This window comes from Montipora capricornis, chromosome 1 (genome assembly GCF_036669925.1).
Source record: "Montipora capricornis isolate CH-2021 chromosome 1, ASM3666992v2, whole genome shotgun sequence".
NCBI lineage: Eukaryota > Metazoa > Cnidaria > Anthozoa > Scleractinia > Acroporidae > Montipora > Montipora capricornis.
The window spans coordinates 27,365,532-27,390,531 of record NC_090883.1 but is presented as its reverse complement, the minus strand read 5'-3'; the positions used below and the strand labels follow the sequence as shown (position 1 = coordinate 27,390,531).

Below are 25,000 nucleotides of genomic sequence, written 5' to 3'. Positions count from 1 at the left end.
CAAACAGCGGTGATAAACATTGTATTCCAACGCATTTTTATAAAACTTGACGTTTCGTATGCTAGTCAACACACATTTTCAAAAGTGACCGTTACAATTTTTAAAAACTATATATATATATATATATATATATCGTAAACAATAGGGGTCTGGAACCTAGACTGAGAAAAATGATCTGCAGCAGTACGTGTCTAAACATAATGAAAAGTAATAGCTAAAACAGCAATAACTTCTCACTACTAACATTGACATTAAGGGAAGGCTTTAGCTCTTGAATGAACAAAGTCTCTTTAATTTTGCAGTGAAAGTCAGTTTTTCCGGACGCTAAAATGTCAAAGTGATCCCATTTAATGTCGTGGCCAGTGGTTTTCACATGATCAGCAATGGCTGATGAATGGTCACTTTTAGCTAGGGCCTTGAAATGTTCTGTTTTTCTGTCGTGGAGTCTTCGTTTTGTTTTGCCAATGTAGAATTCATCGCAGTTCCAGCAGACAGCTGGAAGTCTTATAAAAATGCGTTGGAATACAATGTTTATCACCGCTGTTTGTATTATTTTCTTAATCAAGCTACGATGGCCTAAGAACAAGAGTTTACACAAATATATGGTTTTATCAAACGAGTTGATAATGTAAATTGACCACCGTACAGGGATTCTAACAGCTGACGTTTCGAGCATTCGCCCTTCGTCACAGCGAATCGAGGAATTATGGGTTGTGTGTAGTTTTAATCGTGGAGTAGGAGCTACGCTATTGGTTGTTCCGGACTCTTGCGGCTTTCCGTTGTACATGTACCTTAATGTAAGGAAAGGCCGCAGATAGCCATGTGTTGTTTGGAGTGATGAGGGAGATTAAAATGACAAGCGACTGGCTTAGATGCAACCTTGTCATTCTCCTCAACATCGCGAAGGTGTTTGCAGAATCGATCGTCTAGTCGTCACTCTGTCTCGCCAATGTATAATGTATTGCATAACATACAGGTTATGCAATAATTGACATTTGCGGAGGTACATGTGAAACGATTGGTGATCTTAACAGGTCGCTTAGTTCCCGATATTTTGCTAGTGCGCTTCTAGCTAAAAAGTTACCTCCGTTTTTTTCCCGTTTGAATGAAATTAGTGGAGGTTGCGAAAAGATTCTGCCATTCTCGGGATCAATTTGGAGTAATTTAAAATTATTAAGAATGATACTTTTGACTGCGTGATTATGAGGATGGAAAGTGCGGGTGAATGGAATTCTGTCATTCTTATCCTTTAGTTACGTTTGTAGTGCTGACTGTCGATCAAATTGTTGGGCGCGATGATGGTCCGCTTTGACCATAGAGACAGGATTGCCACGTTTTTCGAAGAACTGGCACATCTCCTCTGATTTGCTGGAAATATCAGAGTCATCACAACATAGACGTCGAAGTCTAAGAAATTGAGAATAAGGAATGGAGTTCTTGACATGCGATAGATGTGACGATGAATACAACAAATAACTGTGAGAATCTGTAGGTTTGTAGTACACACTGATGCATAACCGTTACCACTGATAGAAACTTTGATATCTAGGAAAGCCAATGAAGTTTCTGAAATTACCCAGGTGTATTTAAGAGCCGGAAGAAAGGAATTAATGGAGGTTATATATATAAATTGACCGAGTTCTTATCTGCTGGATGAAGTAGCGCCCATGCAGTCGTCAATGTAGCGGCCGTAGAGTTCAGGTTTGGGGCCGTTGTACTGATTAAAAAATTGGTGTTCAACATATCCTACAAAAAGATTGGCGTAGCTAGGTCCCATTCTTGCGCCCATCGGTACACCATTAATTTGTTTGTAATAGCAACCGGCGAATGAAAGACAGTTATGCGTTAAAACTAGTTCGGCAAGGCGGAGTAGCGTTTCCGAGCTTGGTTCTTTGACAGTGCGTTGATCGAAAAAGTGTTTAAGTGCTTGAAGACCTTCGCTATTGGGAATGACTATGTATAGAGATGTATAGAGATGAAAATAAGTTTGTCTTGGCTGGAAAAATTGAAATAGCGGAAAATTTCTAGTGCGTGTGTCTTTAACGTATGATGGCAAAGATTTGACGATAGGCGTTATAATCCTGTTTAAGTTGCTAGAAATGATTTTGGTAGAGCAACTACAGGCAGAAACGATAGGGCGACCCGGGTTGTTCGGTTTGCGAATTTTTGGCAAGAAGTAAATGCGCGAAGTTTTAGGGGTGGTGATGGTGAGATTAGTCGCAGTGTTCGGTAATTCTTGATTGACTATAAGACTGTTCTGAATGGTGTCTCTGATTTGTGGAAGTGAGATCTTTCTCGACTTTGGCAGAAAACGAGGTGTCAGAAAGTTGCCGCAAAGCTTCTTTGTGGTAAAGGTCGGACCGCCAAACAACTACCGCGCTGCCTTTGTCGGCCGATTTGACACCTATGTCATTGCGTTTTAAGCGCCGCCTAGTCGTCCGAGGAAAAGTTGGAAAAATTTAGTGTTACGATTGAATTTAAGTTTGTGAATGTCGTGACGGCTCTTTTTGGTGAAAAAATCTAAAGAAGCAAATTGTCCCTCTGGGGGAGTCCATTTAGGTTTGCGAACTTGAAGTGTTTCAAAAATATCTTTGCCTGAACTGTCCGAATCATTCTCTTTGTCGTGGAAAAAGGCTTTCAACTGAATGCGGCGAAGGATTTTTTCAACATCTTGCTTAATAGAAAATTAATTGGTGTGTTTGGCAATAAGGACAAAATTTAGGCCCTTACTGCTAAGATTCCTCCTCAACCTCAAAAAGGTAGCCAACCCTAGTTTTTAGCAAAATACAGGCATTTTTCTACAGTCGCATTTTAGAAAGACAAGTTTTTGGGTCTTGGTTTGGTGTAAATGGTAAAACAGTCTAGAATTAAGTTCCCAGATTTTAGCGCGAATCGATAGTACCAAAACTACTGGACAGATTTTGGAAAGTTCGGAGCAGCACTGAAGAATTTGTTTGTCAAGTACATTTCGTTTTTGGCACGTAGCTCTGATTGTGATCCTCATAATATCACGTGATAAATAATTTTGAGCGCACGGAATTTGGTGAAGATATTGATTCGAGTGAAAGAATGTAGATTCATGAAAGTTTGACCGAAAACCTTTAGGAATTACTTGGGAATTGAGGTAACTGCCGATGAAATTGATGTGACTACAAAACCTAGTTTTGGCGAAAATGAGAGAATTAACGGAAAGCTAAATTGTTAATTGCTAAGTGCTGGAAAAGGAAAAAGAGGTAATGCTGGATAATGCTTTTGTTAACTGCAATTAATTTCCTAATGCCAGAATAGTCTGCCCTACACCTACATGTATATATTTGTTTCTTTTGCTAGATTTGATGTTTTTATAAAACTGTACTCAAGCTGCACACTTTCACTTTCATTTTTATGTATATAAACAACATAAGAAATAACAACTAAAAAGTTAACGACCAACTCTCTTTAATCCAATTGTTCACATGTCTTCGTTTTTAGGAGAAGCAGACCATGCTTTCTTATCCTCTCAAGAAGGTGCACTTCATCAAGGATCCGGAGCATGTGGGATGGACACAACTGCAGATTACAACGTGGTAATTTTCTTCGATTATTTGCAAATGGGAAGTAGTAAAGAGCCTAATGGATTTCTAAAAATCATGGGAACAACAATAGGCACATGGATGTTAAAAATACAAAAGAATGGTAAAAAAAGAGAAACGACAGTTTTCAATTTACAATACATGTTCCGACATACTCATGTCATCTTCAGTTGCAAATGAGCTTTTTTAACGGTTGTACACTTGAATTTATATTAAGGTACGTTACAAAATTACGTGTCAGAACTTGCGTACAATTTGAATATGAAGTATGAAATGCGCAGAAAAGAAAAATAGCGCACATAGCAATAAAATAAAAGACAAAAGAACAGCGTAATTAAAAAGAAAGAGACAAATCTAAATGCCTCAACTGCTGATTAAGAATGGGATTTTCCCACTTAATGTGCAATGCCTCTTTGATCTTAATTTGGAATTTTGAGGTGGCAGAATCTAGGATCGTGAAAGAGAGTCATGACAGGCCCTAGATGACTGCAGGTGTCTGTAAACATGCGAAGACTTGTCCGACAAGAGATGCTCACGAGCACGTGTACATAGGTGGCGAGTGGTCTCGCCAATGTAGCTGGCAATACAGCTAGCACACGAGAATTTATAAACAACACGCGAACGTAGACCTTGCGGTACTGAATCTTTCACGCTGAACATGTTTTTAAGTTTACACGTACTAAAGACCAACTTAACATCTAAATCAGCTTTACAATAATGTTTGAGTAGTTGTCTTAACTTAGTCTGGGCGATTTCAGAAAACCGGCCAACATAAGGGAGTTTATAGAAGTGCGTAGAAGTTTTCCCGGAGTTGGATGAGGCCTCCCGCCCAGTCAGAGAAGGATTCATTTTCTTAGAAAGATACCTGTGAATAATCTTGTCAATGACCCACGACGGAAAACAATTTTTCCGTAGTAAGAAAATAAGCTTCTTGACGTCCAGATGAAAACCAACCCAGGAATTATTGATCTTATATACTCTGTCTAGTAATGTTCTGACTAGACCCAGTTTGTAATTCAAAGGGGCGAAGCTGAAATAATTAGTGAGAAGACCAGTAAATGTCTTCTTGTGATATACACTAGTAACAATAGATGGATGACCGTTGTCTAGCAATATGTCTAGAAAAGATAATTTCTTACTGATTTCACTTTCCATTGTGAAACGGATACTTGGTTGCCTTGCGTTGATGTAATCAAAGAACATGAGCGCATTATCTTCGTTATTGAGCAAGCAAAAAGTGTCATCAACATAGCGTCTATAGAAAAAAACTTGGGAGGATGAAAAGATATCTAACCAGTTTTTTTCATGATGTCCCATAAAAAGGTTTGCGAGGACCGGAGCAAGGGGGGAACCCATGGCAACCCCATCTACTTGGTCATGAAACACACCCTCATCCAACTCCGGGAATACTTCTACGCACTTCTACGGTTTTCTGAAATCGCCCAGACTAAGTTAAGACAACTACTCAAACATTATTGTAAAGCTGATTTAGATGTTAAGTTGGTCTTTAGTACGTGTAAACTTAAAAACATGTTCAGCGTGAAAGATTCAGTACCGCAAGGTCTACGTTCGCGTGTTGTTTATAAATTCTCGTGTGCTGGCTGTATTGCCAGCTACATTGGCGAGACCACTCGCCACCTATGTACCACCTATGCTCGTGAGCATCTCTTGTCGGACAAGTCTTCGCATGTTTACCCACACCTGCAGTCATCTAGGGCCTGTCATGACTCTCTTTCACGATCCTAGATTCTGCCGCCTCAAAATTCCAAATTAAGATCAAAGAGGCATTGCACATTAAGTGGGAAAATCCCATTCTTAATCAGCAGTTGAGGCATTTAGATTTGTCTCTTTCTTTTTAATTACGCTGTTCTTTTGTCTTTTATTTTATTGCTATGTGCGCTATTTTTCTTTTCTGCGCATTTCATACTTCATATTCAAATTGTACGCAAGTTCTGACACGTAATTTTGTAACGTACCTTAATATAAATTCAAGTGTACAACCGTTAAAAAAGCTCATTTGCAACTGAAGATGACATGAGTATGTCGAAACATGCATTGTAAATTGAAAACTGTCGTTTCTTTTTTGAGAGTTATTGTTACTCTGCTATCTTTACGTCCGTTTGAAAAAAGAGAAAACAACAAACAAAACAAAAACAGACATTTATTTTTATGCAGGCAAGCATTCAGGCATCTCAACTGGCTTTAATGTAAGTTTTAGTAATGTTATGCATTGACTGCCTTGAAAAATCATGAATATGCATGTCCATGATTCTTCCCAAAAGGACAATAATTATTGTGGAACTGGTTTTCACTGACATTCATTCAAGATCATGTAGAGCAGTTACAAAAGCCTTTCCGTCTGCTCAAGTATTTTTATTACATTGATGATCAAAATTTAATTTGTCTTTCGTATATTAAGTCTTGTCGTATCTTACCCTGCGAGCAGAGTCTCTTTCAATCTTCCTAGAAAGTCAGGAAGAGGAAAGAAGACTCTGCGCGGCCACCTCCACATTTCGTTTTGAGCATGCGTTAAAAATTCAAATTTATATTCGGTGTCAATCACGCGTGACCACTAACCTCAAAACCATAAAATAAAAACGATCAGTCCGGATATTTTCGAACAACTCTGGCAAACACAAGACAACCAAGGAATCATTTCAGTGGAAACTCTACATACACTGTAGTTCACGCTTTTAAATTGCCATTTCATTTTTTACTGAAAAATATATGGATTTCTTGTAGAAATACTCATGGGAATTTTAGTTTAAAATTGCCACGAGGTTGTAAATTTCAAAAAATATTAATGACGCTTGGAGATTGATCATGCGCAAAAATTACGAAAACAGGTTGAACAAGTCGAAACCGGACTGACTCATCCATTTCTTTGGATGAGCAGCAAATCAAAGAATGTGGAGCCGGCCGACAGAGTCTTCTTTCCTCTTCCCGGCATATCTTGTAAGATCGAAAGAGACTCTGCTCGCAGGGTAGTCGTATCTACATCCTCCATGGGTTCATTACTAACCCACAAAATGATCACCTCCCAGTTTTCTTGATAGCTCGAATGGCACAGTGTATAGGACTGCACCAAGTATCCCAGAGGTCATGGGTTTGAATCCTGCCAGAGTTTTTCAGGCTCTCCTTTTGTTACTGCTCTACATCTTAACTTAATATTTTCCGCAGTTCAAATTTGCCTTTCGTCAAAAATAAACTATATTTTAGTTGAGTTAAGTACGTCATTAGTTCTCTTAAACTCTCAGGTTACAAGACAATAAGTTGATCTCTTTATTCATAAAGTACACTAAAATTCACCATATTTTGAAAGAACCTGTAGTTAAATAGCTTTCATGTACATTTAGCTCCCACATTCATTTGTCCTGCAGCTTAGTATTGGAGAATTTGAATAAGCAAAGTTCGAAGTTTTAACTCCAGTTCAGAGCACTGCGAATTTTCCAAGCATGCCTAAGTCATTAATGGTAAATGAGTCTCGATCTTCAGAATTGTTCTGTAATATATTCTTGATTTTCCGAAGCTTGGAGGCCTTTCTATTGAAGATTCCTCACTGGCTCATTGTTTACTTCCTATTTATACGGCATAATCTTATGACAAAGGGATGTAATGGATAATATTAGCAGCAAATTTCTCTGTTACATCTTAAGTCCCGTAAGACTTCATTTTGGGATCCCAAAATGTTATTTGTTTTGTTTCTGTATTAATGACATACCCAAAGTATCACTTTTCTATCATGACAACTGTAAATAGCTTGGCATTGTGTGTAGTCAAACGATGTTGGTGACACAGCTCAGGAAGACGTAAATGTTGTTCTACAAGTGGCATAGGCATGGGTAGTGGAGCGGTCGGGGCCGGGTTTAAAAAAAACGCCTTTCTTAAACAGAGATTGGGGGGTACAAATCCCCTATTTCGGTGCTAACGATATTGCTAGCAAAGCATAAAACTAATCTGACAAAATCTATGGTCTTGTGATCTTTTTACAAGTCATTTCAAAATGATTACTTGGCACAATAGCTTGTTGTAGGACTTTATTAATAGTTCTGGCCCGGGTTGCCCGAAGCATGGTTAGCGCTAATCAGCGCTAAATACTATGAAAACCTATAGGTTTTGATACCTAACGGTTAGCGCTAACCAGGCTTCAAGCAGCCGACCCTTGGCCTATGTTCAAGCATATCATTTGCTGGGTTTATCCACTAAATTAGACAAAAATGGTATGCCATTGGCACAACTGTGTGTAATTCACTGCACGAAAAAATGGATTTTCACCAAATTTGCACAACGCAAATATAATGCAAACATATGTTTACTCTAGAGCAAACCTGTAGCAAACGTGGTAAATACCACATTTGCACCATATTTTCACACCTGTGTGAATATAGTAGCAAATGCGGCATTTACCATGTTTGCTACAGGTTTGCTCTAGAGTAAATATATGTTTGCATTATATTTGCTCTGTGCAAATTTGGTGTAAATCCGTTTTTTCGTGCATTGTAATAGACATGGTCTTTTTGTTTGCGGGAACCCAATTGAAGTTGTAGAAGTTTCAGGGGAAGAATGAAAGTACAGGAGAATGTGAATTTATCTTGTTTGGACGTTTTGGCAAAATAACTTGAAAATGACATGACAACTAACATTCTGGAAAACTTGTGGGCGTGGCTTTGGTTTAAAGTTTTCCCTCCTCTGATTTGAGTTGTGTGCAGTTCGAATTGAATGTGGCCATATTTTAGGGAATTATTTTAAGCGAATCAGATTTAGACTGCATAATTCAGTGGTTTGATCAGCCAGGAGGTCAAGTTGACCTTGCCTCTCCCACTTCTGTAGAACTGCATTTGACCCTGACATAGTCACAGAAAAGCATTTCATACCAGTTTGAATTGGGGACACTAGAGAAATCAAACTAAATCAACCCATATCGTCATATTGTATGTTAAAGTTTGTGATTTTTTTCCGTAGGTATCTCGAAGTGCCCTTCATAGGGCAGCAGTCAATGGACAATATGAGGAGGTCAACAGGCACCTGAAGAGTGGTGCAAATGTTAACGAAAGAGATCAGGTTCTTCAAGAGATTTATATTAATATCGTATTTTCAGTTAAATTTCTGCATTACCACCGACCAAATTATACTATACACCAAATTTGCGTTGCCTTTGTGCGGGTGTTAGAAAATAGATACAGTGATGAATGCTGTGTCACTGTGGGGCAATTTCCTGAAAAACAGGGGCTGTGCAGGAGCTTAAGGTGGCTCAAACCAGTTCCAATGCTTCCAAGTAACGCTCTTATTAGAAGAATCTGCTCTACAACGCTGTATCGTGTATTAGCAAAACAGTCGAACCTCTATTATCCGGACAATTTTGTCATGAATATTTATAAGTCATCATCAAGATCCGCAGCCATATTCTTTTTAAAACTACAGCGTTGAAAAGTGAAATAAAGGTGAGTTTGTTTCGCTTTCAAGAATCAAAAGCAGTGCTTGCACGCGTCGTAATTGACTAATGAAGATCTTTCGAATGAGTTCTGATTGCCTTAGAGTTGCTTTGTTGCTAAGTGAAGTTTCACGCTCTATCGGCTCGTTCGGCGTTGTATGCAAAATGGACAAGCTACACAGCGTCGTGAATGGCGTGTCTAGAAAACGAAGACCCTAACATCTCGAAAACTCGAACAAACGTAACCCCAAACCCTCAATTTTGCTAACTCTAGGCATGAAGTTGCTTTTTAGGCCTAGAGCTTCGCAGGGCCAATACATACATCCGACTGGAAATGAAGATGTGCGGCCACACTTACAGAACGTGGTTACTCGCTTAAATATGGCGGATCACCTAACTAACTTTCACTTTGAAACAAGTTATAGCGAACGAAGGCTTTGAACTTCACTTGAGGTAACTCAAAAAACGAAGTTAAGGCTTAGAGTGTTAGCCAAATTGAGGGTTTTGGGTTACTTTTTTCGACTTTCCGTGGTCTTAGGGTCTTAGTTTTAGAGACACCGGTCCTGAATGTTCTTTCGATCAAAGATAGACAGTATAATTTTGCGGTTAGAGAACTCAGAAAAAGGAACCATTTTGTCAGCTGAATATGGCATTAGTGAGCAGCAGATATCTAATATCAGCACGAACGAGAAAACGATCATGAATTTTGCCAGAAACTGAGAGACCAGCGAAGGACTGAAGCGTAAATCGCTCGATAAAGCCAATGTAAAAACATTTTAAATTTATTTTAATTGTTAATACACATGGGTACAGGTATTCACAACGGACAGTGAAGATGTGCACCATATTGTTTTCAAAACGATTTACAAATGTTTTGTTTCACGATTAAATGTCGCTTTCTTAATTTAATCAGTTTTTGTTTCTCATTAATATTCATATTCTCGATTATCCAGACTATTTCGTCTTGTCCCAACGAGTCCGGATAATCGAGGTTTGACTGTATTATGGTACCTTATGAAACACCAACTATTGTTGAACAAGATGCCGTCATTATGATGTAATATGTCACCGTGGCAATGGGCAATTGCTGTATAAAACACCCTTTATTTTGTCTTTAGTCGCTCATATCCCAAAAACGAACTCGGTGACCCCGATTTTGTATTTCTGGGTTAGAAGGGCAAGATAAAACTTCTTGCAAAGTTTAAAAAATTTTGTATAGAGGATTCAATTCTTTGAGTTTTTAAAGCTGTCTCTGATTCTGCAGTACAGAATTTTTTTTAACTTTGCAGAAAGTTTCATCTTGGCCGGCTGATCACTTCTCAGAAATTAAAAAGGTGGTTCACCGAGTTCGTTTTTAGACATAAGCAACTAAATCCAAAACATGTGGGGGGGGGGGGGGGGGGGTTCTGAGGGCATTCTCCCCCAGATAATGTTGAAATCTAGAGGCTTGGAAATACGATTTCCAGCTTTCTGGGCATCAAAATTAGCCAACGTATGATGAAATAATATATATGAACTAAGGGAACAGTATTTTTAATTTTTACAAGACTTTCGCTTCATTCAAAGGCAAGGAAAGAGTAAGCAGTAAGCACACATACCCCAGTATTTATTAGAAACCATATAGAAAGTAAAGATTTCTTCAAAATACCTGTTCCAGGACGTGATTTGTTTGGAAAGAATGAAAACAATCCAGTCTTGCGTGTTTTATTAAACAGCCGACGTGAAAGCAAGGCTAACTTTTACTATGATACGGCTAAAAATGGCAGAAAATGGGTTGTGATCTCAAACACGCGCAAGATGAAGAACACGTACGATTTATACACAGATTCTCAAGACAAGTGTAGGCAAATTTTGAACATTTTGCACTATGGAGTGGTTATGCTTTACACATATTAGGTTTGTTTTTGTAGTAGAACTTTGTAGACCAAGTAGCCGGTGACTTGATTACAACCGCCAGTGCTCCGGCGGTAGTCGGCTTCTATTGAAAGTGCTGCATGGCCCTGACCTTTCTTTTTATTTTCACACCAGTGTGCTAGTGAAATAATAACACATGTGAATGTGGGTGAAGCCCAAATTGCTTTCACTTACAGCTGTAGCACATTGTCAGCCAGTACAGCCGACACCAGAATTTATATCTTGGTTGTACTTTTTTCTTTCCCAAGTTTTCATTAACACCGCTGCACCTTGCCTGTTGGTATGGACATGAATCTGTTGTCAAGCTCTTGCTAGATCGTAATGCAGATGTCAATGCTGAAGATAGGGTAAGAGGGAAGAGCAGAAATCACTCCCAGCTAATGTTCCTCTTAGTCTAGGGCTCACATTTGCTTCGGTTTTATTTCAAAAAAATAGTAACACCAATGACGTTTCATATAGCTCACACATTTCTTGCTTCTTTCTTGCTTGTTTGAGATGAAGATAAAATTACTATAATTAACAATTAACATATGACAATGCATCTTCCCATTAACATTTTGTACAGCAACTTGTTTGGGTGTTGTTGATTGCTGCACAAATGATGGAAAAAGAGGATCAGTGATTAATATTTATGCAGATTACTTGCATATTGGGTTTTTGAAACTTGAATTGGGTAATGCATTCTCAACATTTGATTGGCTCATCAAAGCAGAGCTATTAACTAACACACGAGATCTTTGCTCCCATGCTTAGGGTTTTCCCAGGAAAAAAAATGTTGTTATTCACTTGGTGCCACAATGGCACATAAAAACATCCTTTTAAGTAGAATCAAAATTCTACTTAAAAGGATATAAGGTTTTATGCTATAAAGGTATAAAAGGTTTTATTTCCTTTTTGTGGCTAGATATTGATGACCATTGCCCACAGTAAACTTACAGATATGAGCATAGTTAGTGAGTCTTTGGTTGATACCCAATGTGCCCTTAAATAATTTTCATTAATTTTGGGTGAGGATTGGCATAAATCGGTATGGAAATTATGCAGATTGAGAAGGAGCTTATGCGACCAGGCCGTTGGCGAGGAGACATCCATCACGATCTGCCTCATTTGTCAGAAATCATACAAATGCAGAATTAAATAATTTTTATTGTTGGTAAGCTCTAAAAAGTGTGCTTTATTGCGTTCGGTAATGTGATGTCACAATAATAACTGGAGCAATGTTTTGTCGGTTAGCTAAATTTTTTTGCCTGGGCTTCTGAGCCAATCAAAACTGAGTGCATGCAGAGTATCACGTGAACCCTGCCGCTGCAGTTGTCGAAAGAAAGGAAATGCATGAAAGATTAAAAGAAACTAAAAAAGGAATAAAAGGATTCAAGTGGCAGACTAACTACTCTTTCTCTTGTTTAGTTTCAGTTCACTCCTCTGCAGAAAGCTAAACACTGCAATCATCAGTCGATAAGTCAGCTGCTTCTGGACCATGATGCAAAACAAAGTTTTCAGCAACCGGTAAGTTATTAATATAAATTGTTCTTTTCTTGAAATACTTTGTACAAGAAAGCAATAACGTAAATTTTGTGCAGTAATGTAATGTCTTTATACTTTTGGTTGCAGTTGCTTTCTTTTTTTAGGAGGGGGCGGGGGGTGGAGTGGGGCAAGGAATGCCAAGTACGCTTCAATATGTAACAAGAATTGAATGAGCTAAATTCTATAAATGCCCTTTGTATTCCCCTGAGGCATTTTTATTATCAGGCGTTATCGTCTTCAGGTGATCCCCAGGTTTTGCATTGCGCAACCCTACGAGTAAAATCGTCTGGCGTTAGACAGAGTAAAATCTATAAGTGTTAATTTGCATTTTGGCGGTGAAAGGGTTAACAGGGAACATAGCTTTTGAGCGAACCTAGATGTTGTTAACCCTTTCACCGCCGAGGGCTTCCCCATTGACGAGTAAAATCGTCTGGCGTTTGACAGAGTAAAATCTATAAGTGTCAAATTGCATTTTTGGCGGTGAAAGGGTTAACAGGGAACATAGCTTTTGAGCGAACCTAGATGTTGTTAACCCTTTCACCGCCGAGGGCTTCCCCATTGACAAGTAAAATTCTTCTGGTTATAAAAAGTATACATGTCATTCAAGAGGCAGGCTTGTGTGGGTGTCGTTATCCGTGAGGTAGTACTGTCGTAATCAAGTTAATCGATTTTTAACACATTTTGTTGCAGCTGAGTCTCAGGACATTGGCAAAGAGAGCTTTTTTGCGTACGGACAGCCATTCGGGATTTAATGTACTACAAGCAGCTGTCTTACAAGGAGACTATGACAGTGTTTATAAAGCACGTACCTTTCTAGAGAACTTTGTGGAGGAAATGAAATGCGAAACAATAAGTGCTAACGCGTCCATTTTCCGTGGCAAATCAGCAGTTGATATTCTATCAGCCCTTGATTACACAAAACCAGGTCATGCTGCTATTAAAAGCCTGTACCGAAGATTGGTTAAGATTGACGAAACACTAAATGAGCTGCACTCATGCGCTATGAGCGGTGATGTAGAGAAGGTGATTGAGCTCGTTTTGCATGATGGTATGGATGTCAATGTCGCTGCAAAGAACAACATCACACCATTGCTGGTGGCGAGTCCGATGTCCTCTGGTGTGTTAATCAAGACCCTGATTGATCTTGGGGCAGATGTAAATGCTCAAGCAGCCCCAGATAAAGAGGGACCTTTGCTTTTTGCAGCTTCTAGCAATAATTACATGGTGGCTAGACTGCTTTTGGAACATGGAACTGATGCAAATATTAAGGATCAGTGGGGTAAAACTTCTCTTTGTACGGCAGTCACGCAGAAGAACATATCTCTCGTCAAGCTATTGCTTGAAAACAAGGCGGATGCAAATATTCAAGACCAGGAGGGGGAAACACCTCTACATAAAGCAGTCATGAGGAGGAGCAAACCACTAGTCAAACTATTGCTTGAAAACAAGGCGGATACAAATATTCGAGACCAGAAGGGAGAACCACCTCTACATAAAGCAGTCATGTGGAGGAACGAACCACTAGTCAAACTATTGCTTGAAAACAAGGCGGATGCGAATATTGTAGACCTGCGGGGAGAAACACCTCTACATAAAGCAGTCATGGTTGAGGCTTTACTTGTCGTCAAGCTATTGCTTGAAAACAAGACGGATGCGAATATTGTAGACCACCTGGGAGAAACACCTCTACATAAAGCAGTCATTTGGAGGACCGAACCACTCGTCAAGCTATTGCTTAAAAACAAGGCGGATGTCACCATACAAGACCGGAAGGGAGAAACATCTCTTCATAAAGCAGTCGTGCTTGAGGATTTACCTCTCGTCAAGCTATTGCTTGAAAACAATGCGGATGCAAATGTTCAAGACCAGGAGGGAAAAACACCTCTACATAAAGCAGTCAGGTGGGGGAATGAACCACTCGTCAAGATATTGCTCAAAAAAAGGACATATCCGAGTATTCAAGACGAAAAGGGAGCAGCCCCTCTCCATAAAGCAGTCTCGCAAAAGGACGAACCTCTTGTCACGCTATTGCTTGAAAACAAGGCGGACGCGAATATTCAAGACCAGTTGGGAAATACGCCTCTTCATCTATGCGCTCGTTACGGATATTCAGACACTTCACAAATGTTGATTGAATTCGGATGCAATATCAACCTGAGGAACAAGAAAGGAGAAACCCCTTCTGATATTCAAACTTCCAGAAGGCAGTGGAGTCAAGATTGCCTGCGTCGGGGTGCTAGACTACTGTTTGGCAGCGAGCAAACCTCGAGGAAGAGTCACAAGCTCGACTTTCACGACAGCCCGAAATGACCAAAGAAGTGAAAGAAAAAGGACAAGCAAGCTAGCGATTAAAATCATACTGTAGCTAATGTGAATTTATGTCACGGAATAAGCATACTTATGATAAACCGAAAAAAAACCTTTTTGTCACTTGTAACAACACTAATTTCGTTGGTCGAAATTTAACAAATTGAGGTCACTTTTTCATAACATTGTGAAAGTTGTTGTGGATCCACGAGCCAAAGGCTCTATTTCTCCGCTTAAATGAACAGAAATAATATGCAGACACTACAATGTACGCAGCTTTATTCAAACTGGCACAATTCATCGTCAGCATCGTTTCTCGTACGCTCATTGGCTACTAAATTTCATTGGCTGAAAATTTCTCACATCAAGAACTTGCATAAATTAAAAGTTCAGTTTAAGAATCGAAATGCGATTGATTTGTGCTAGTGCAGTAAAACTTGCAGTTTATACTTCAAGTAAATAACGTTTTGTGTAGCTGTACCGTTTGGGCACCAAAATGAAGTCGCAAAGGACCTGGCAGCAAATTATTCTTTTCATATAAAAAAACGTAACGTATTTAAATACTGGCCTTGCGTGCAATCAACCGATCGACGGACCCACAATGTAAAGAGCCGTGTTATGATGTATGGATTGCCCAATAAAATTGTAAGTAGAATTTCGCTGCGAATATTTCAGCCTTTAAAGTGTAATTTCATCTTTAAAACGCAAATCTTTTATTTGCTTTGCAGTTTGACTGTTGGCGATAACGTTTCTCGTTAGCAACCAGTGCAGAAATAAAGTGGTTATCTATACATCGACTGAAGCCTTCAAATTTAAGTAACGCTTCGCTACGTAAGCGCTAATCAGCGATCAAAAACCCTCATTGTTCATGACTTAGTGAAAATCGAGCCATTTTGAAGTAGGAGCATTCTTCAGTAAACTTCCTAACTTTCTCTCCTGAGGTTAAGTTAATTGCACAACTAAAATCAAGGAGCTTAAACTCAAAGACGCACTATAAAAGGGTGGCTTCACGCTCTGCTTTTGTTCGAATTCATTCAAGCACCAGTGATTATCCAAGATTGTGATCAACAAACAGCAACACAGAGACGGAAGCCCTAAAAGATATTTACAGCGCGAGAAAAAGGAACTGGGAATTTTAAAAAAAGAACGACAGATAACTTTTTATAACATATTACGGACACATTGCCATAAGGGGCTTTTTTTATCGCCCAAATTATCACAGAGCTCGGTTGCCTCCACGGTTGATTGATAAATCATTTGCATGTGTCTAAGGCACCACGCCTTTCATATTGCGTCTTCGTGTTTAAAGCCTGGCAAGTCCTTCACATTGACACTTTCAGATTCGCATAAATCCCAATTATACTAGGGCCACGAAGCGGCCTGCCAGTATAATTGAAATTATTAAGTTCTCAACGTCGGATAATGCAGTTCTCGTGCTCTGATTGGTTCACTCAATCTCGGTTATCAGCTCATATACCGTATTTGACCTTATATGGTAAATGATTGCGCTTAGCGTTGCTAAACTAAAACTTTTTACGCCAGAAAGCGAAATTTCTCCTGGTATAAAGCAAAAAAAAACCGTTTTTGTGGAAAGTTTGGGTCAATTTCGTAGCTTAGAAGTACTGCGTCTGTCTGATCACTTGGTATTATGCAACATCGCATTCGATTTCGCTAGGATTTCCCCCTTTTTCGCTCGTGTTAAGTACTTCCAGACTTTTGGAGTTTAATGAATTTAATAAAACAATTATTGCATTCGCGCTTGTTGTATATGAGACAATATATGTTTCAATCCTAAAACATGGAAATCTGTTTGTCCTAAATGTAATATGGCCGGACCCCTTGTTAAAGATATAAATTGCTGTTTTTAACTAGTAAGCTTAATATTTTTGTAATTCAGTAGTTATTTTTGGGACCACAGTAATTGGTTATGCTGTTGTGGCCTCCCTGCCACACATTTGTTGGGACGAAGTCAAGTAAAATATAATAAAATAGACTGGTTATAGCCAACTCGGTGCTACACACCTCGTTGCCTATTTACCATCTCATATACAACGCGCGCTCATGGAATAATTGTTAATTATATAAACAAACGAAGTGAAAAATACATGAGAATCCACTTATTGTGCTACGAACCACTGTTTAACACGTCTAAAGAAAACAAAAAAGACCATACCCCCAGTGTAAGGACAAATATGACGTAGTACCATAACTCCCAACGGCCCGAAAAACACGCCGCAGACATGTGATACTCCATACTTTCAACGCTGTGGACAGTAAGCACCGTCGCTCTTCTATTGGCATCCCGACAAGGCATGGCGCCAGTATGATGAAAAAAAGACACCGACCGGGAAGGGTGGGTGGGTCCTCATGTATTTCTCACTTTGTTACATAATTTTAATTATACTGGCAGGCCACTTCGCGGCCCTGGTGTAATTGGGATTATATTACACGAACTCCATTCGAAATACATGAGATAACATCAGGTAGAGTTCAACGCCAAAAAAGGGAGGTGCCAATAGAAGGGAGTTAGACAAATACAAGTGGTGATGTTTTAATAACACTTAAAAAGGAAAAACCTCCAAGTGACAATGTTTGTAACATAATTAAGCAAAACAAATGTCAGCAATATCAAGTCGTTGATCTAAAGATCCGCATTGAAGGGGTGCAACCCAAAATGAACGTACAGCAGAAAAAGGCTCATTGGAGAATTGCGTGAGCAAACCTTGAGCTGTGAACAGCTTTGTGATAAAACCTCTGAAAAGTTGAAGGAGTATACCAATCGGCCATCCTTAAAATCTCCGATAAGGAAACATTGGAATTGGCTGCTGCAGTAGTTGAGGCTCCACGCACGGAATGTCCCTTGAAGACACCAGAAACCTTGAGTAGCGAAGGTAGTGACCTCCCGATGGACGGTGCCGTAATCGGTTTGTGAGGCTTTATATAAGAGATAAACAACGGATCCACATTGGAAGAGGGAAAAACTGGACGAATCGCACATGTGCCTTTTAAGTACGAGCATAACGTGTCAAGCGGGAAGAGTCTGGAGTTGGAAGGAAATCCAGCAAAAAAGGCCTTCGGAAGTTTGTCAGAGGAGCCCCGTTTACGAGGAGCTGAGAACGCAAACTCCACCCTTTCTAGGAGGACGCGGCGATGCCGAAGATCCAATTTTGTCAGCGCTGAGACTCTTTCCGGGCAGGCTACAAGAATAACATGGAAAGCTTAAGCGACAATTGTTTTAGAAACAATAGCCTGTTACTACCAAGCAATGCAAGGTGTTTAGTGACAAGGGTTACGTCCCAGGTGTGGGAGTACCTACAGTCCCGGACAAAATTGTTGAAACACTTTACAATACCTTGCCCTCCTACAATGTTGTTTTGACAATTGGGCTCAGAAACTGGCGTTAAAACAACATTGTGAGGGGAGAGTGAGCTGCGAAAGCTTCAGATCTCTATAGTCGTGAACTGTTCCAACGAATTTTGTCACAAACTGTAGGTTTAGGGGGACGACTGTTTAGGGGAACATTCCTTTCAGTGGCTGGGTAACGAGCTGCCCCTTAGGGTGACCATCCACCTTGGTGTGGGCGGTGGAAATATCTGAACGCGCAACATTAACTGAGCGTTAAGCAGCTCCGGCATTGAAGAACTCGGTTTGGTAGAGTACGATGTCAACTAAAGATGCCGAAAAGGGATCAACCTTGCTTTTATCACACCAGCAAACTCCAGCGTCCCCAAGCTGATCTGTACGTTTTTCGTGTGGAGGGACAAGATGCCGAAAGGAGTATCTGGGTAACGTCTTCAGAAATTCCCATTGCTTGGTACTCTCTCCGGAGATGTGAAACACGGCTAGGTGCAGTCTGGGAAACATTGGGTGAGTCCTTTGAGGGTCTGATGGATCCTTCAAAAGGTGTCTGGTGGTTGGGATGAGGACTGGTTGCTCGACCAGAAGGCTCAGTAGGATCGGCCACCCAGGCTGTGCTTGCCAGAGGGGTGCAAGTAGTAAGATGTCCGCTTTGTCTTGAGCCACTTTGTTCAATACAGCTGGAATCAGATTGAAAGGTGGGAACGCATAACCCTCAAAGGGTTCCCAGTTCATTGTCAGAGCATCCGCGTGCAAGGCCTCTGGGTCCAGTCTCCAGCTTACGCACTTGGGGACCTGGGCGGACTGGCGAGAGGCAAACAGGTCGATTTCGCATTCCTTCAGAAAGGGTGAAGGCTTTATCTTCCATTCGCGTTTGTCGTTGAACACCCTCGATTCCGAGTCTGCAACGGTGTTCAGTTTGCCGGGAGCGTGTTGTGTCGACAACACTCTGTTTCTCTCCAGGCACCACCTCCAGAGTTCCAACGTTAAAGTTATTAGGCAAGCCGACCTGGTACCGCCCTTGTTGTTTATATGGGCTATTTCTGTGGTGTTGTCCATTCTCACGCAGGCCACGCGATGAGACTGATTCTTTAGGAAGGACTTTAGGGCAAAGAAGGCGGCCTTGAGTTCTGATACGTTTATCTTCCGACCAACGCTTATTTGTGCGATTCCCTTGGCAGACCGCACCCTATCCTGCCTTGGATGCATCTGTCGTTATGAACAAGGTCGGGGCTGGAGGTGTGATTGCACTGCCATTCACCGAATCGATGTTCAACAGCTACCATTTGGGTTCGTCCAAGGGATTGTGGTCCAACGTAATTGACACATCCAAGTCCTGCTGGGACTGGTGCAAGGGATCAATTGGATCTGTAAGTATCTGAAATGAAGGGGTGCTTGCCATATTGGCAAACGACAGGACATCAGGGTTCCCAGAAGGCTTGCCAACTAGCGAGCAGACAGTTGGAGTTGAGATTGCTTTCATGCAAAGACATTTGACCTTTAAAAAATTCTCCTCAGGGAGCATCAATGCTTCTGCTGTTGAGTCGATTACAAAGCCCAGGAATATTATTACTTGAGTCGCGATTAAACAAGACTTTTCTCAGTTTACTGTGAAGCCTAAGTTTTCCAAGAGTGTAAGAGCCAGAGAGGTGTTTCTCTGTGCTTCCTGGAGAGACGAACCGAGGATAAGGAAATCTTCTAGATAAAGGATCATACGAACGCCTCGTTTGTGTAAGTATGCGGCTACTGGTTTTAAGAGTATGGTATAAACCCTTGGAGCAGTATTTAAGCCAAAACAGAGGCCTTGAAAGACAAAGCATGTGTTTCTCCGCAGAATTTGCAGGAACGTCTGGGAGACTTTGTGGACTGGGACCTAAAGGAAGGCGTCTTTCAGGTCTAGGGTAGTCATATAGTCGCCTCTTTGAAGGAGGGAATTTCTGCTGAGATGTTCTTCATCTGAAAATGTCAGTTCTCCACGAACGTGTTCAGATGGCTTAAGTCTATTATAGGCCGGAAGGTTCCGTCCTTTTTGAGGACTAGGAATAGACGACTGAAAAAACCCTCTCTTACGGGAGGGGCCTGTTTGATTGCTCTTTTGGCAAGGAGCTTCTGCACTTCTGCATCTACCAGGTAGACGTTTTCTCTCGGAATCGTAACCGGTACAGAAAACTGAACGGGTTTGCAACGCAACGGAATCTTGTAAGCTAAAACAATTCTCAGAATTTCGGGATCGGAGGTTATGCCCCTCCAGTTATCTATGAATGAGTCGATTCTTTTGCCTTGGGTTTGGAGACCCGAAAGGAACGCCCGTTTTTTGGGCGGTTACTTAAATATTTATTGTACTCGCCAGACGAGGGCTTATCCCTGATAGGAGCACTGCTAGGCCTGGGCGGGGGCGTTTACCCGGTCGTGAAGCTGATGCCAAGTTCTTAGCGAGACCTCTGGATAGGTCAGCTTGTTTTGACGCAATTGTTGGAAAGTCATCCCCAAAAAGCATGTGGTTCACATTAGGAAGAGACTGGTCAGCTAGGCCAATGTTATCCTTATTTATGGCCGCGAGGATTTTCTTTCTTCTCAAGATTGAGACTGAATTAGCAATTTTCGGAGCCTAGCAAGCAAAGAGACTGTTCCAGAATTGTTCTAATGTCCTCTGGGGGAATAATTTTGTTAGATGGTAATACATCATGTAAACAACGAAGGGGCCAGTTATGTTCAGCATGGCCTTTTGCACAGTGGCTTGTTCTTTATCACGTTTTTGTGTATATTTTCGAGACTTAGAGGGAAAACTTTATTTAGGATAGAGTTATCCAAGTTGGGAGAAAGTAAACAATCCACAGACGGAATGGAGTAGTTGTGAAGAATATCACGTACTTGATCGTACAATAACTTCGTACGGAGGTTTCTTTTGCAAGAAGGCGGTAAAACACGCCTTTGGTTACCACGAAGAGTGCTGAGAATCGGGATCATAGAGATGAGTGCTATTTGGGGGGACGGTTGTCCCGTTACTTTGATTTCCAGCATCTTTGAAAGGCTTATTAGTCTCATTTTGGGGTTCACAGACCCAGCTTGGTGGCTCATTAGCTCGAGTTGATGGCCTAAAAGCCATAACAGAGCCCTCTTGGTCGGACATGAGGTTCTCATCTGAGCACGCTAGCACAGAAAGTGCATCAGATGCCACACTCAACTTTGGAGGGCAGCTTTCCCGCCAACAGGTTTCCAGAGATGTCGTCAAAATGGAGGAAAGAGCAGACTGATCTTCATCCGAAATCCTAGGGAGTTTACGAGGGCTCGGTGAATGTAAACGCTCTGAATCAACACGACGAGCATCATGTTTTGGACTCGAACGAGACCTTGATCGTGATTGGTGTCGCCTTGTAAAGATCGAAGATACGCTTTTGAAAGGAAAGAGACCACTTACCTGAAAGAAAGAGGGTTCGAAAAGAGCCGAGATGGGCCGTGAAACGACCAAAATAGAGCAAAAAAGGCGGTCACAACATTCGCTTACGTGTTCAAGTGTTCGTAGCACAGCAGGAAAGATGGAGTATCACATGTCAGCAGCGTGTTATAGGGTCCTTACCCTGGGAGTATGGTGGTATGGTCTTTTTTGTTTTCTTTAGACGTATTAAAGAGTGGTTCGTAGCACAATAAGAGGGATTCTACCTGATGTTATCTCATGAATTTTCGAACGGTGTTCGTGCAATATAATTACAATTTTATGTGTCTGTCCTCATATTGATGACAAAAGTGAACAAACCAGCGTGCAAGAAATGGCTCAGTTTCTGCAAACATATGCAGAGACACGTCATCATACAAGCCAAGCACAATGTAGACTGCGAGCAGTCTCACTGTTGCTCGAAAATCTGCCGAGAGAACGTGATATTCGAGGGGCGAGGCGGCGAGTAGTGTGCCCCTCGCACATCAAGTTCTCTCGGCGGATTTTCGAGCAAAAAGAGAGACTGCTTGCAGCCTAAGCACAACCTTATGCTAGTCAAAGTTCACCACACTCTCCCCCGTTCATCACGAAAAGGAAAGAACAGCAAAGCTTTAAAAAGTAATTTATCGCAACAAAGTTAACAGTTCATTGTGAAAATGTTGAAAATTCCTCCTTGGCCCGAATACCGTCATTTCGGGATTCAGTTGAGTGTCGCGTATGTCTCTCACTCTATCACAAGACAGCTCCTTTGTATATAAGTGTTGTACAGGCATCTCCAGAAATGACTTTCCAGTACGTAATTTTGGCTCTTCTCGTAATTCCATCTTAGTTTCCTAGCGATCAGTTTCTCAAAATCCCGAGCTTCCATTGGCTATGGTTCTTAATTTCCTCTTATGATCACAACATCGCCTTTGGCAAAAGTTACCCTGATTCTCTTTGTACTTCATGTTGTGCCTCTCGCGCAATCCTTTAAGCTACTGTGTTGACCGTGTCTTTCATAGCACATCCTTATATCTTGCAAGGTAGAGAGCGTGATTGTGAATGTCCAAATGCGTGCTTGTTTTCCAAATTGTGGCTCTGTGTTTCGGGTAGCAGATTTGGGCGGTTAAACTGCAGCACGTTTGGTGTGAGTATGGGTAACTGAATGTCTTCTTTGACATAGCTCAATGGATGGTTCTTCAGAGTGACTTTGACATGGAGCAGAACTTCTTGTAATTCACCCCGGGAGTAGGAGTAAATTTTCTCTCGGCGACATTTCATTGCGATGAAACGCTTTCGTCTGACCATGAATTGATCTCTCTGCAGGGTTCCTGCTACTTCTAGGGTGGAGTGCTTGTGTCAAACTGCAGTGTAATCACTCACTGAAAAACTATGTCCCATTAATGATCAACGACGCGAAAATTGACTTTCTAATTATTGGCACCCGTCAACAACTTGGAAAAACATCGATTGAATCTATTATCATTAAACCTTTGTGTCATTAAACCTTTGGAAAGCGTCCGGAACCTTGGGTCGTGGTTCGATGCTCATATGCGAATGAATGTTCACATAGGCAAGATTTGTAGGAAGGCTTTTCGCGGACGATGCAACATAAGACAGATTAGAAAATTCCTTACTTTGTAATCCACAAAGACGCTGATCCATGCCTTTGTATCCTCGCTCCTCAATTACTGTTACGCACTTCTATTTGGTCTGCCTAAATATCAACTTGATCGCTTACAAAAAGTTCAGAATACCGCGGCTAGAGTTATTTTCGAAATTTGATGATTGCGAAATTTGGTCATATCTCACCCGCCCTTATCGACTTACATTGGCTTCCAGTATCGTTCAGAGTTCAGTTTAAATTGCTCCTTTTTGTTTACAAGTCACTACACAACCAAAGTCCATCCTACATTAAAGATCTTTTATCCTTGAAACCAGCTGCAAATTATGCTCTTCGCTCGTCTGCACAATTTCTTCTGTTCATTCCAAAAGTCAACTGCTCTACACTTGGGGATCGGGCCTTTGCTCATTCAGCACCTGTTTTATAGAACTCGCTGCCATAAACTATCAGAACAAGTAGCAGTCTCCCCATTTTCAAATAGCAAGTTAAAACATTTCTATTTAAAAAAGCTTTTTTAAAAGCTTGAATCTATTATTGAATCCATTAAATGAATTAATGAATTAATGAATTAATGAATTAATGAATGAATGAATTAAATGAGTCTATATTGAATACATTAAAATTTGTTGGAACGGTTCTAATGTTTATGTTAAATTAGTTTGGAATTTAAGAATCTCATTTTTTGTACTTTACCATAGAATAACATATTCTTGTTATTATTAGCTTTTATGAGATTATGTTGAGCGCTTTTGAATATTTTTTTACAGTTTTGGTAGTGGTAGTGGTAGTGGCTTGGTAACAGTGGTAGTAGTGGTAAAGATGCAAATTTTTACTGCTACATATTCAGTTAGGGTAGGCTTCAAATCTCTAATCAACAGTGTTTCTGATATTTCACTGACATTGTATGTCAGAACGACATTTTGCTACAATGTCGAAATGGTCCCATTTCAAGTTGCGACCAGTTGAAGTAACAGTTTCCGCAAGAGCATATTTGTGATAAACAATTGTTAAGAGTTAAACGTGTTCAGTTTTCCGGTCTTATAGTCTTCGCTTTGTCTTTCCAATGTAAAAATCCTGACAGTCTCAACAACTAGCCATATATACTACCTTGAACATTTCAGAACGAATGAGCTTTTCCTTGTAGGAAAAAAGACTTCGTGTGATGGAAACTCTAAAAAATAACTCGAAGATCAACTAACTCAGAGAATTTATTTACGCAAGACTTCAGGGTCCAGTTCCTCAGCAGCTGATTAACGTTACACTAATCCGAGATTAAGTACCAAACTAGGTATGAATCAAGTCAAAAAAAGGTTAAAATATATAATTTTAGGCTAAAGGAAAACAAAAGTCTATTTCAAAATTGAAGGCTAAGATTCATTTTTGAAACTTCAAATAAACTGCAACTTAAGTTTCGATTAATCCAGGATTAGCTCAATCGGGCTTTGAAGAACTGGGTCCAGTTGTTTAGCAATGAATATACTTTGTAAACCTAAATAAGGTAAAACAAAGAGAGCTTTTTGGGGAACAGTAGTTATTGGGTTATTGGTTTTGCGTTGGGGCCAGGTCATTAAACAGGCCTGAAGCGAGGAGGATAAATCATATAACACCGAGGGCCTATATCTGGTTTACTTTTACTTTCGCGAGGACTCGACGGACCCAGAAGAACATTAGCTGTGGTTACACTAACCCTTTTACCAATGGGTAAATAGCGTTTGCCTAACGCCAAGGACGTTTTGTGTGTAACCCGCTAGACCCGAAACTGCCCTAGGATTATTTTTCCATGGATACATCAAAAAGAAAATAAGAACTTCCGATGACAGTTCCTCAACTGAAAAGTACGTTCTTATCTGCTCCCTGAG

The 25,000-nt window shown here is 40.5% G+C and overlaps 1 protein-coding gene and 1 long non-coding RNA gene across 2 annotated transcripts in view; both read left to right on the top strand.

The window, feature by feature from the left end:
- LOC138013837 (ankyrin-1-like) overlaps positions 1-25,000 on the top strand; it is a 109,644-nt gene that overhangs the window by 20,747 nt on the left and 63,897 nt on the right. The window contains exon 8 of the mRNA XM_068860888.1: positions 3,472-3,566. Coding sequence (XP_068716989.1) covers positions 3,472-3,566 — 95 coding nt within the window. The remainder of the gene's footprint in view (positions 1-3,471; positions 3,567-25,000) is intronic.
- LOC138037431 (uncharacterized) lies at positions 8,563-12,376 on the top strand. The gene is made up of 3 exons (XR_011130076.1): positions 8,563-8,633; positions 11,166-11,264; positions 12,325-12,376. It is a non-coding gene; the product is annotated as an uncharacterized lncRNA (long non-coding RNA).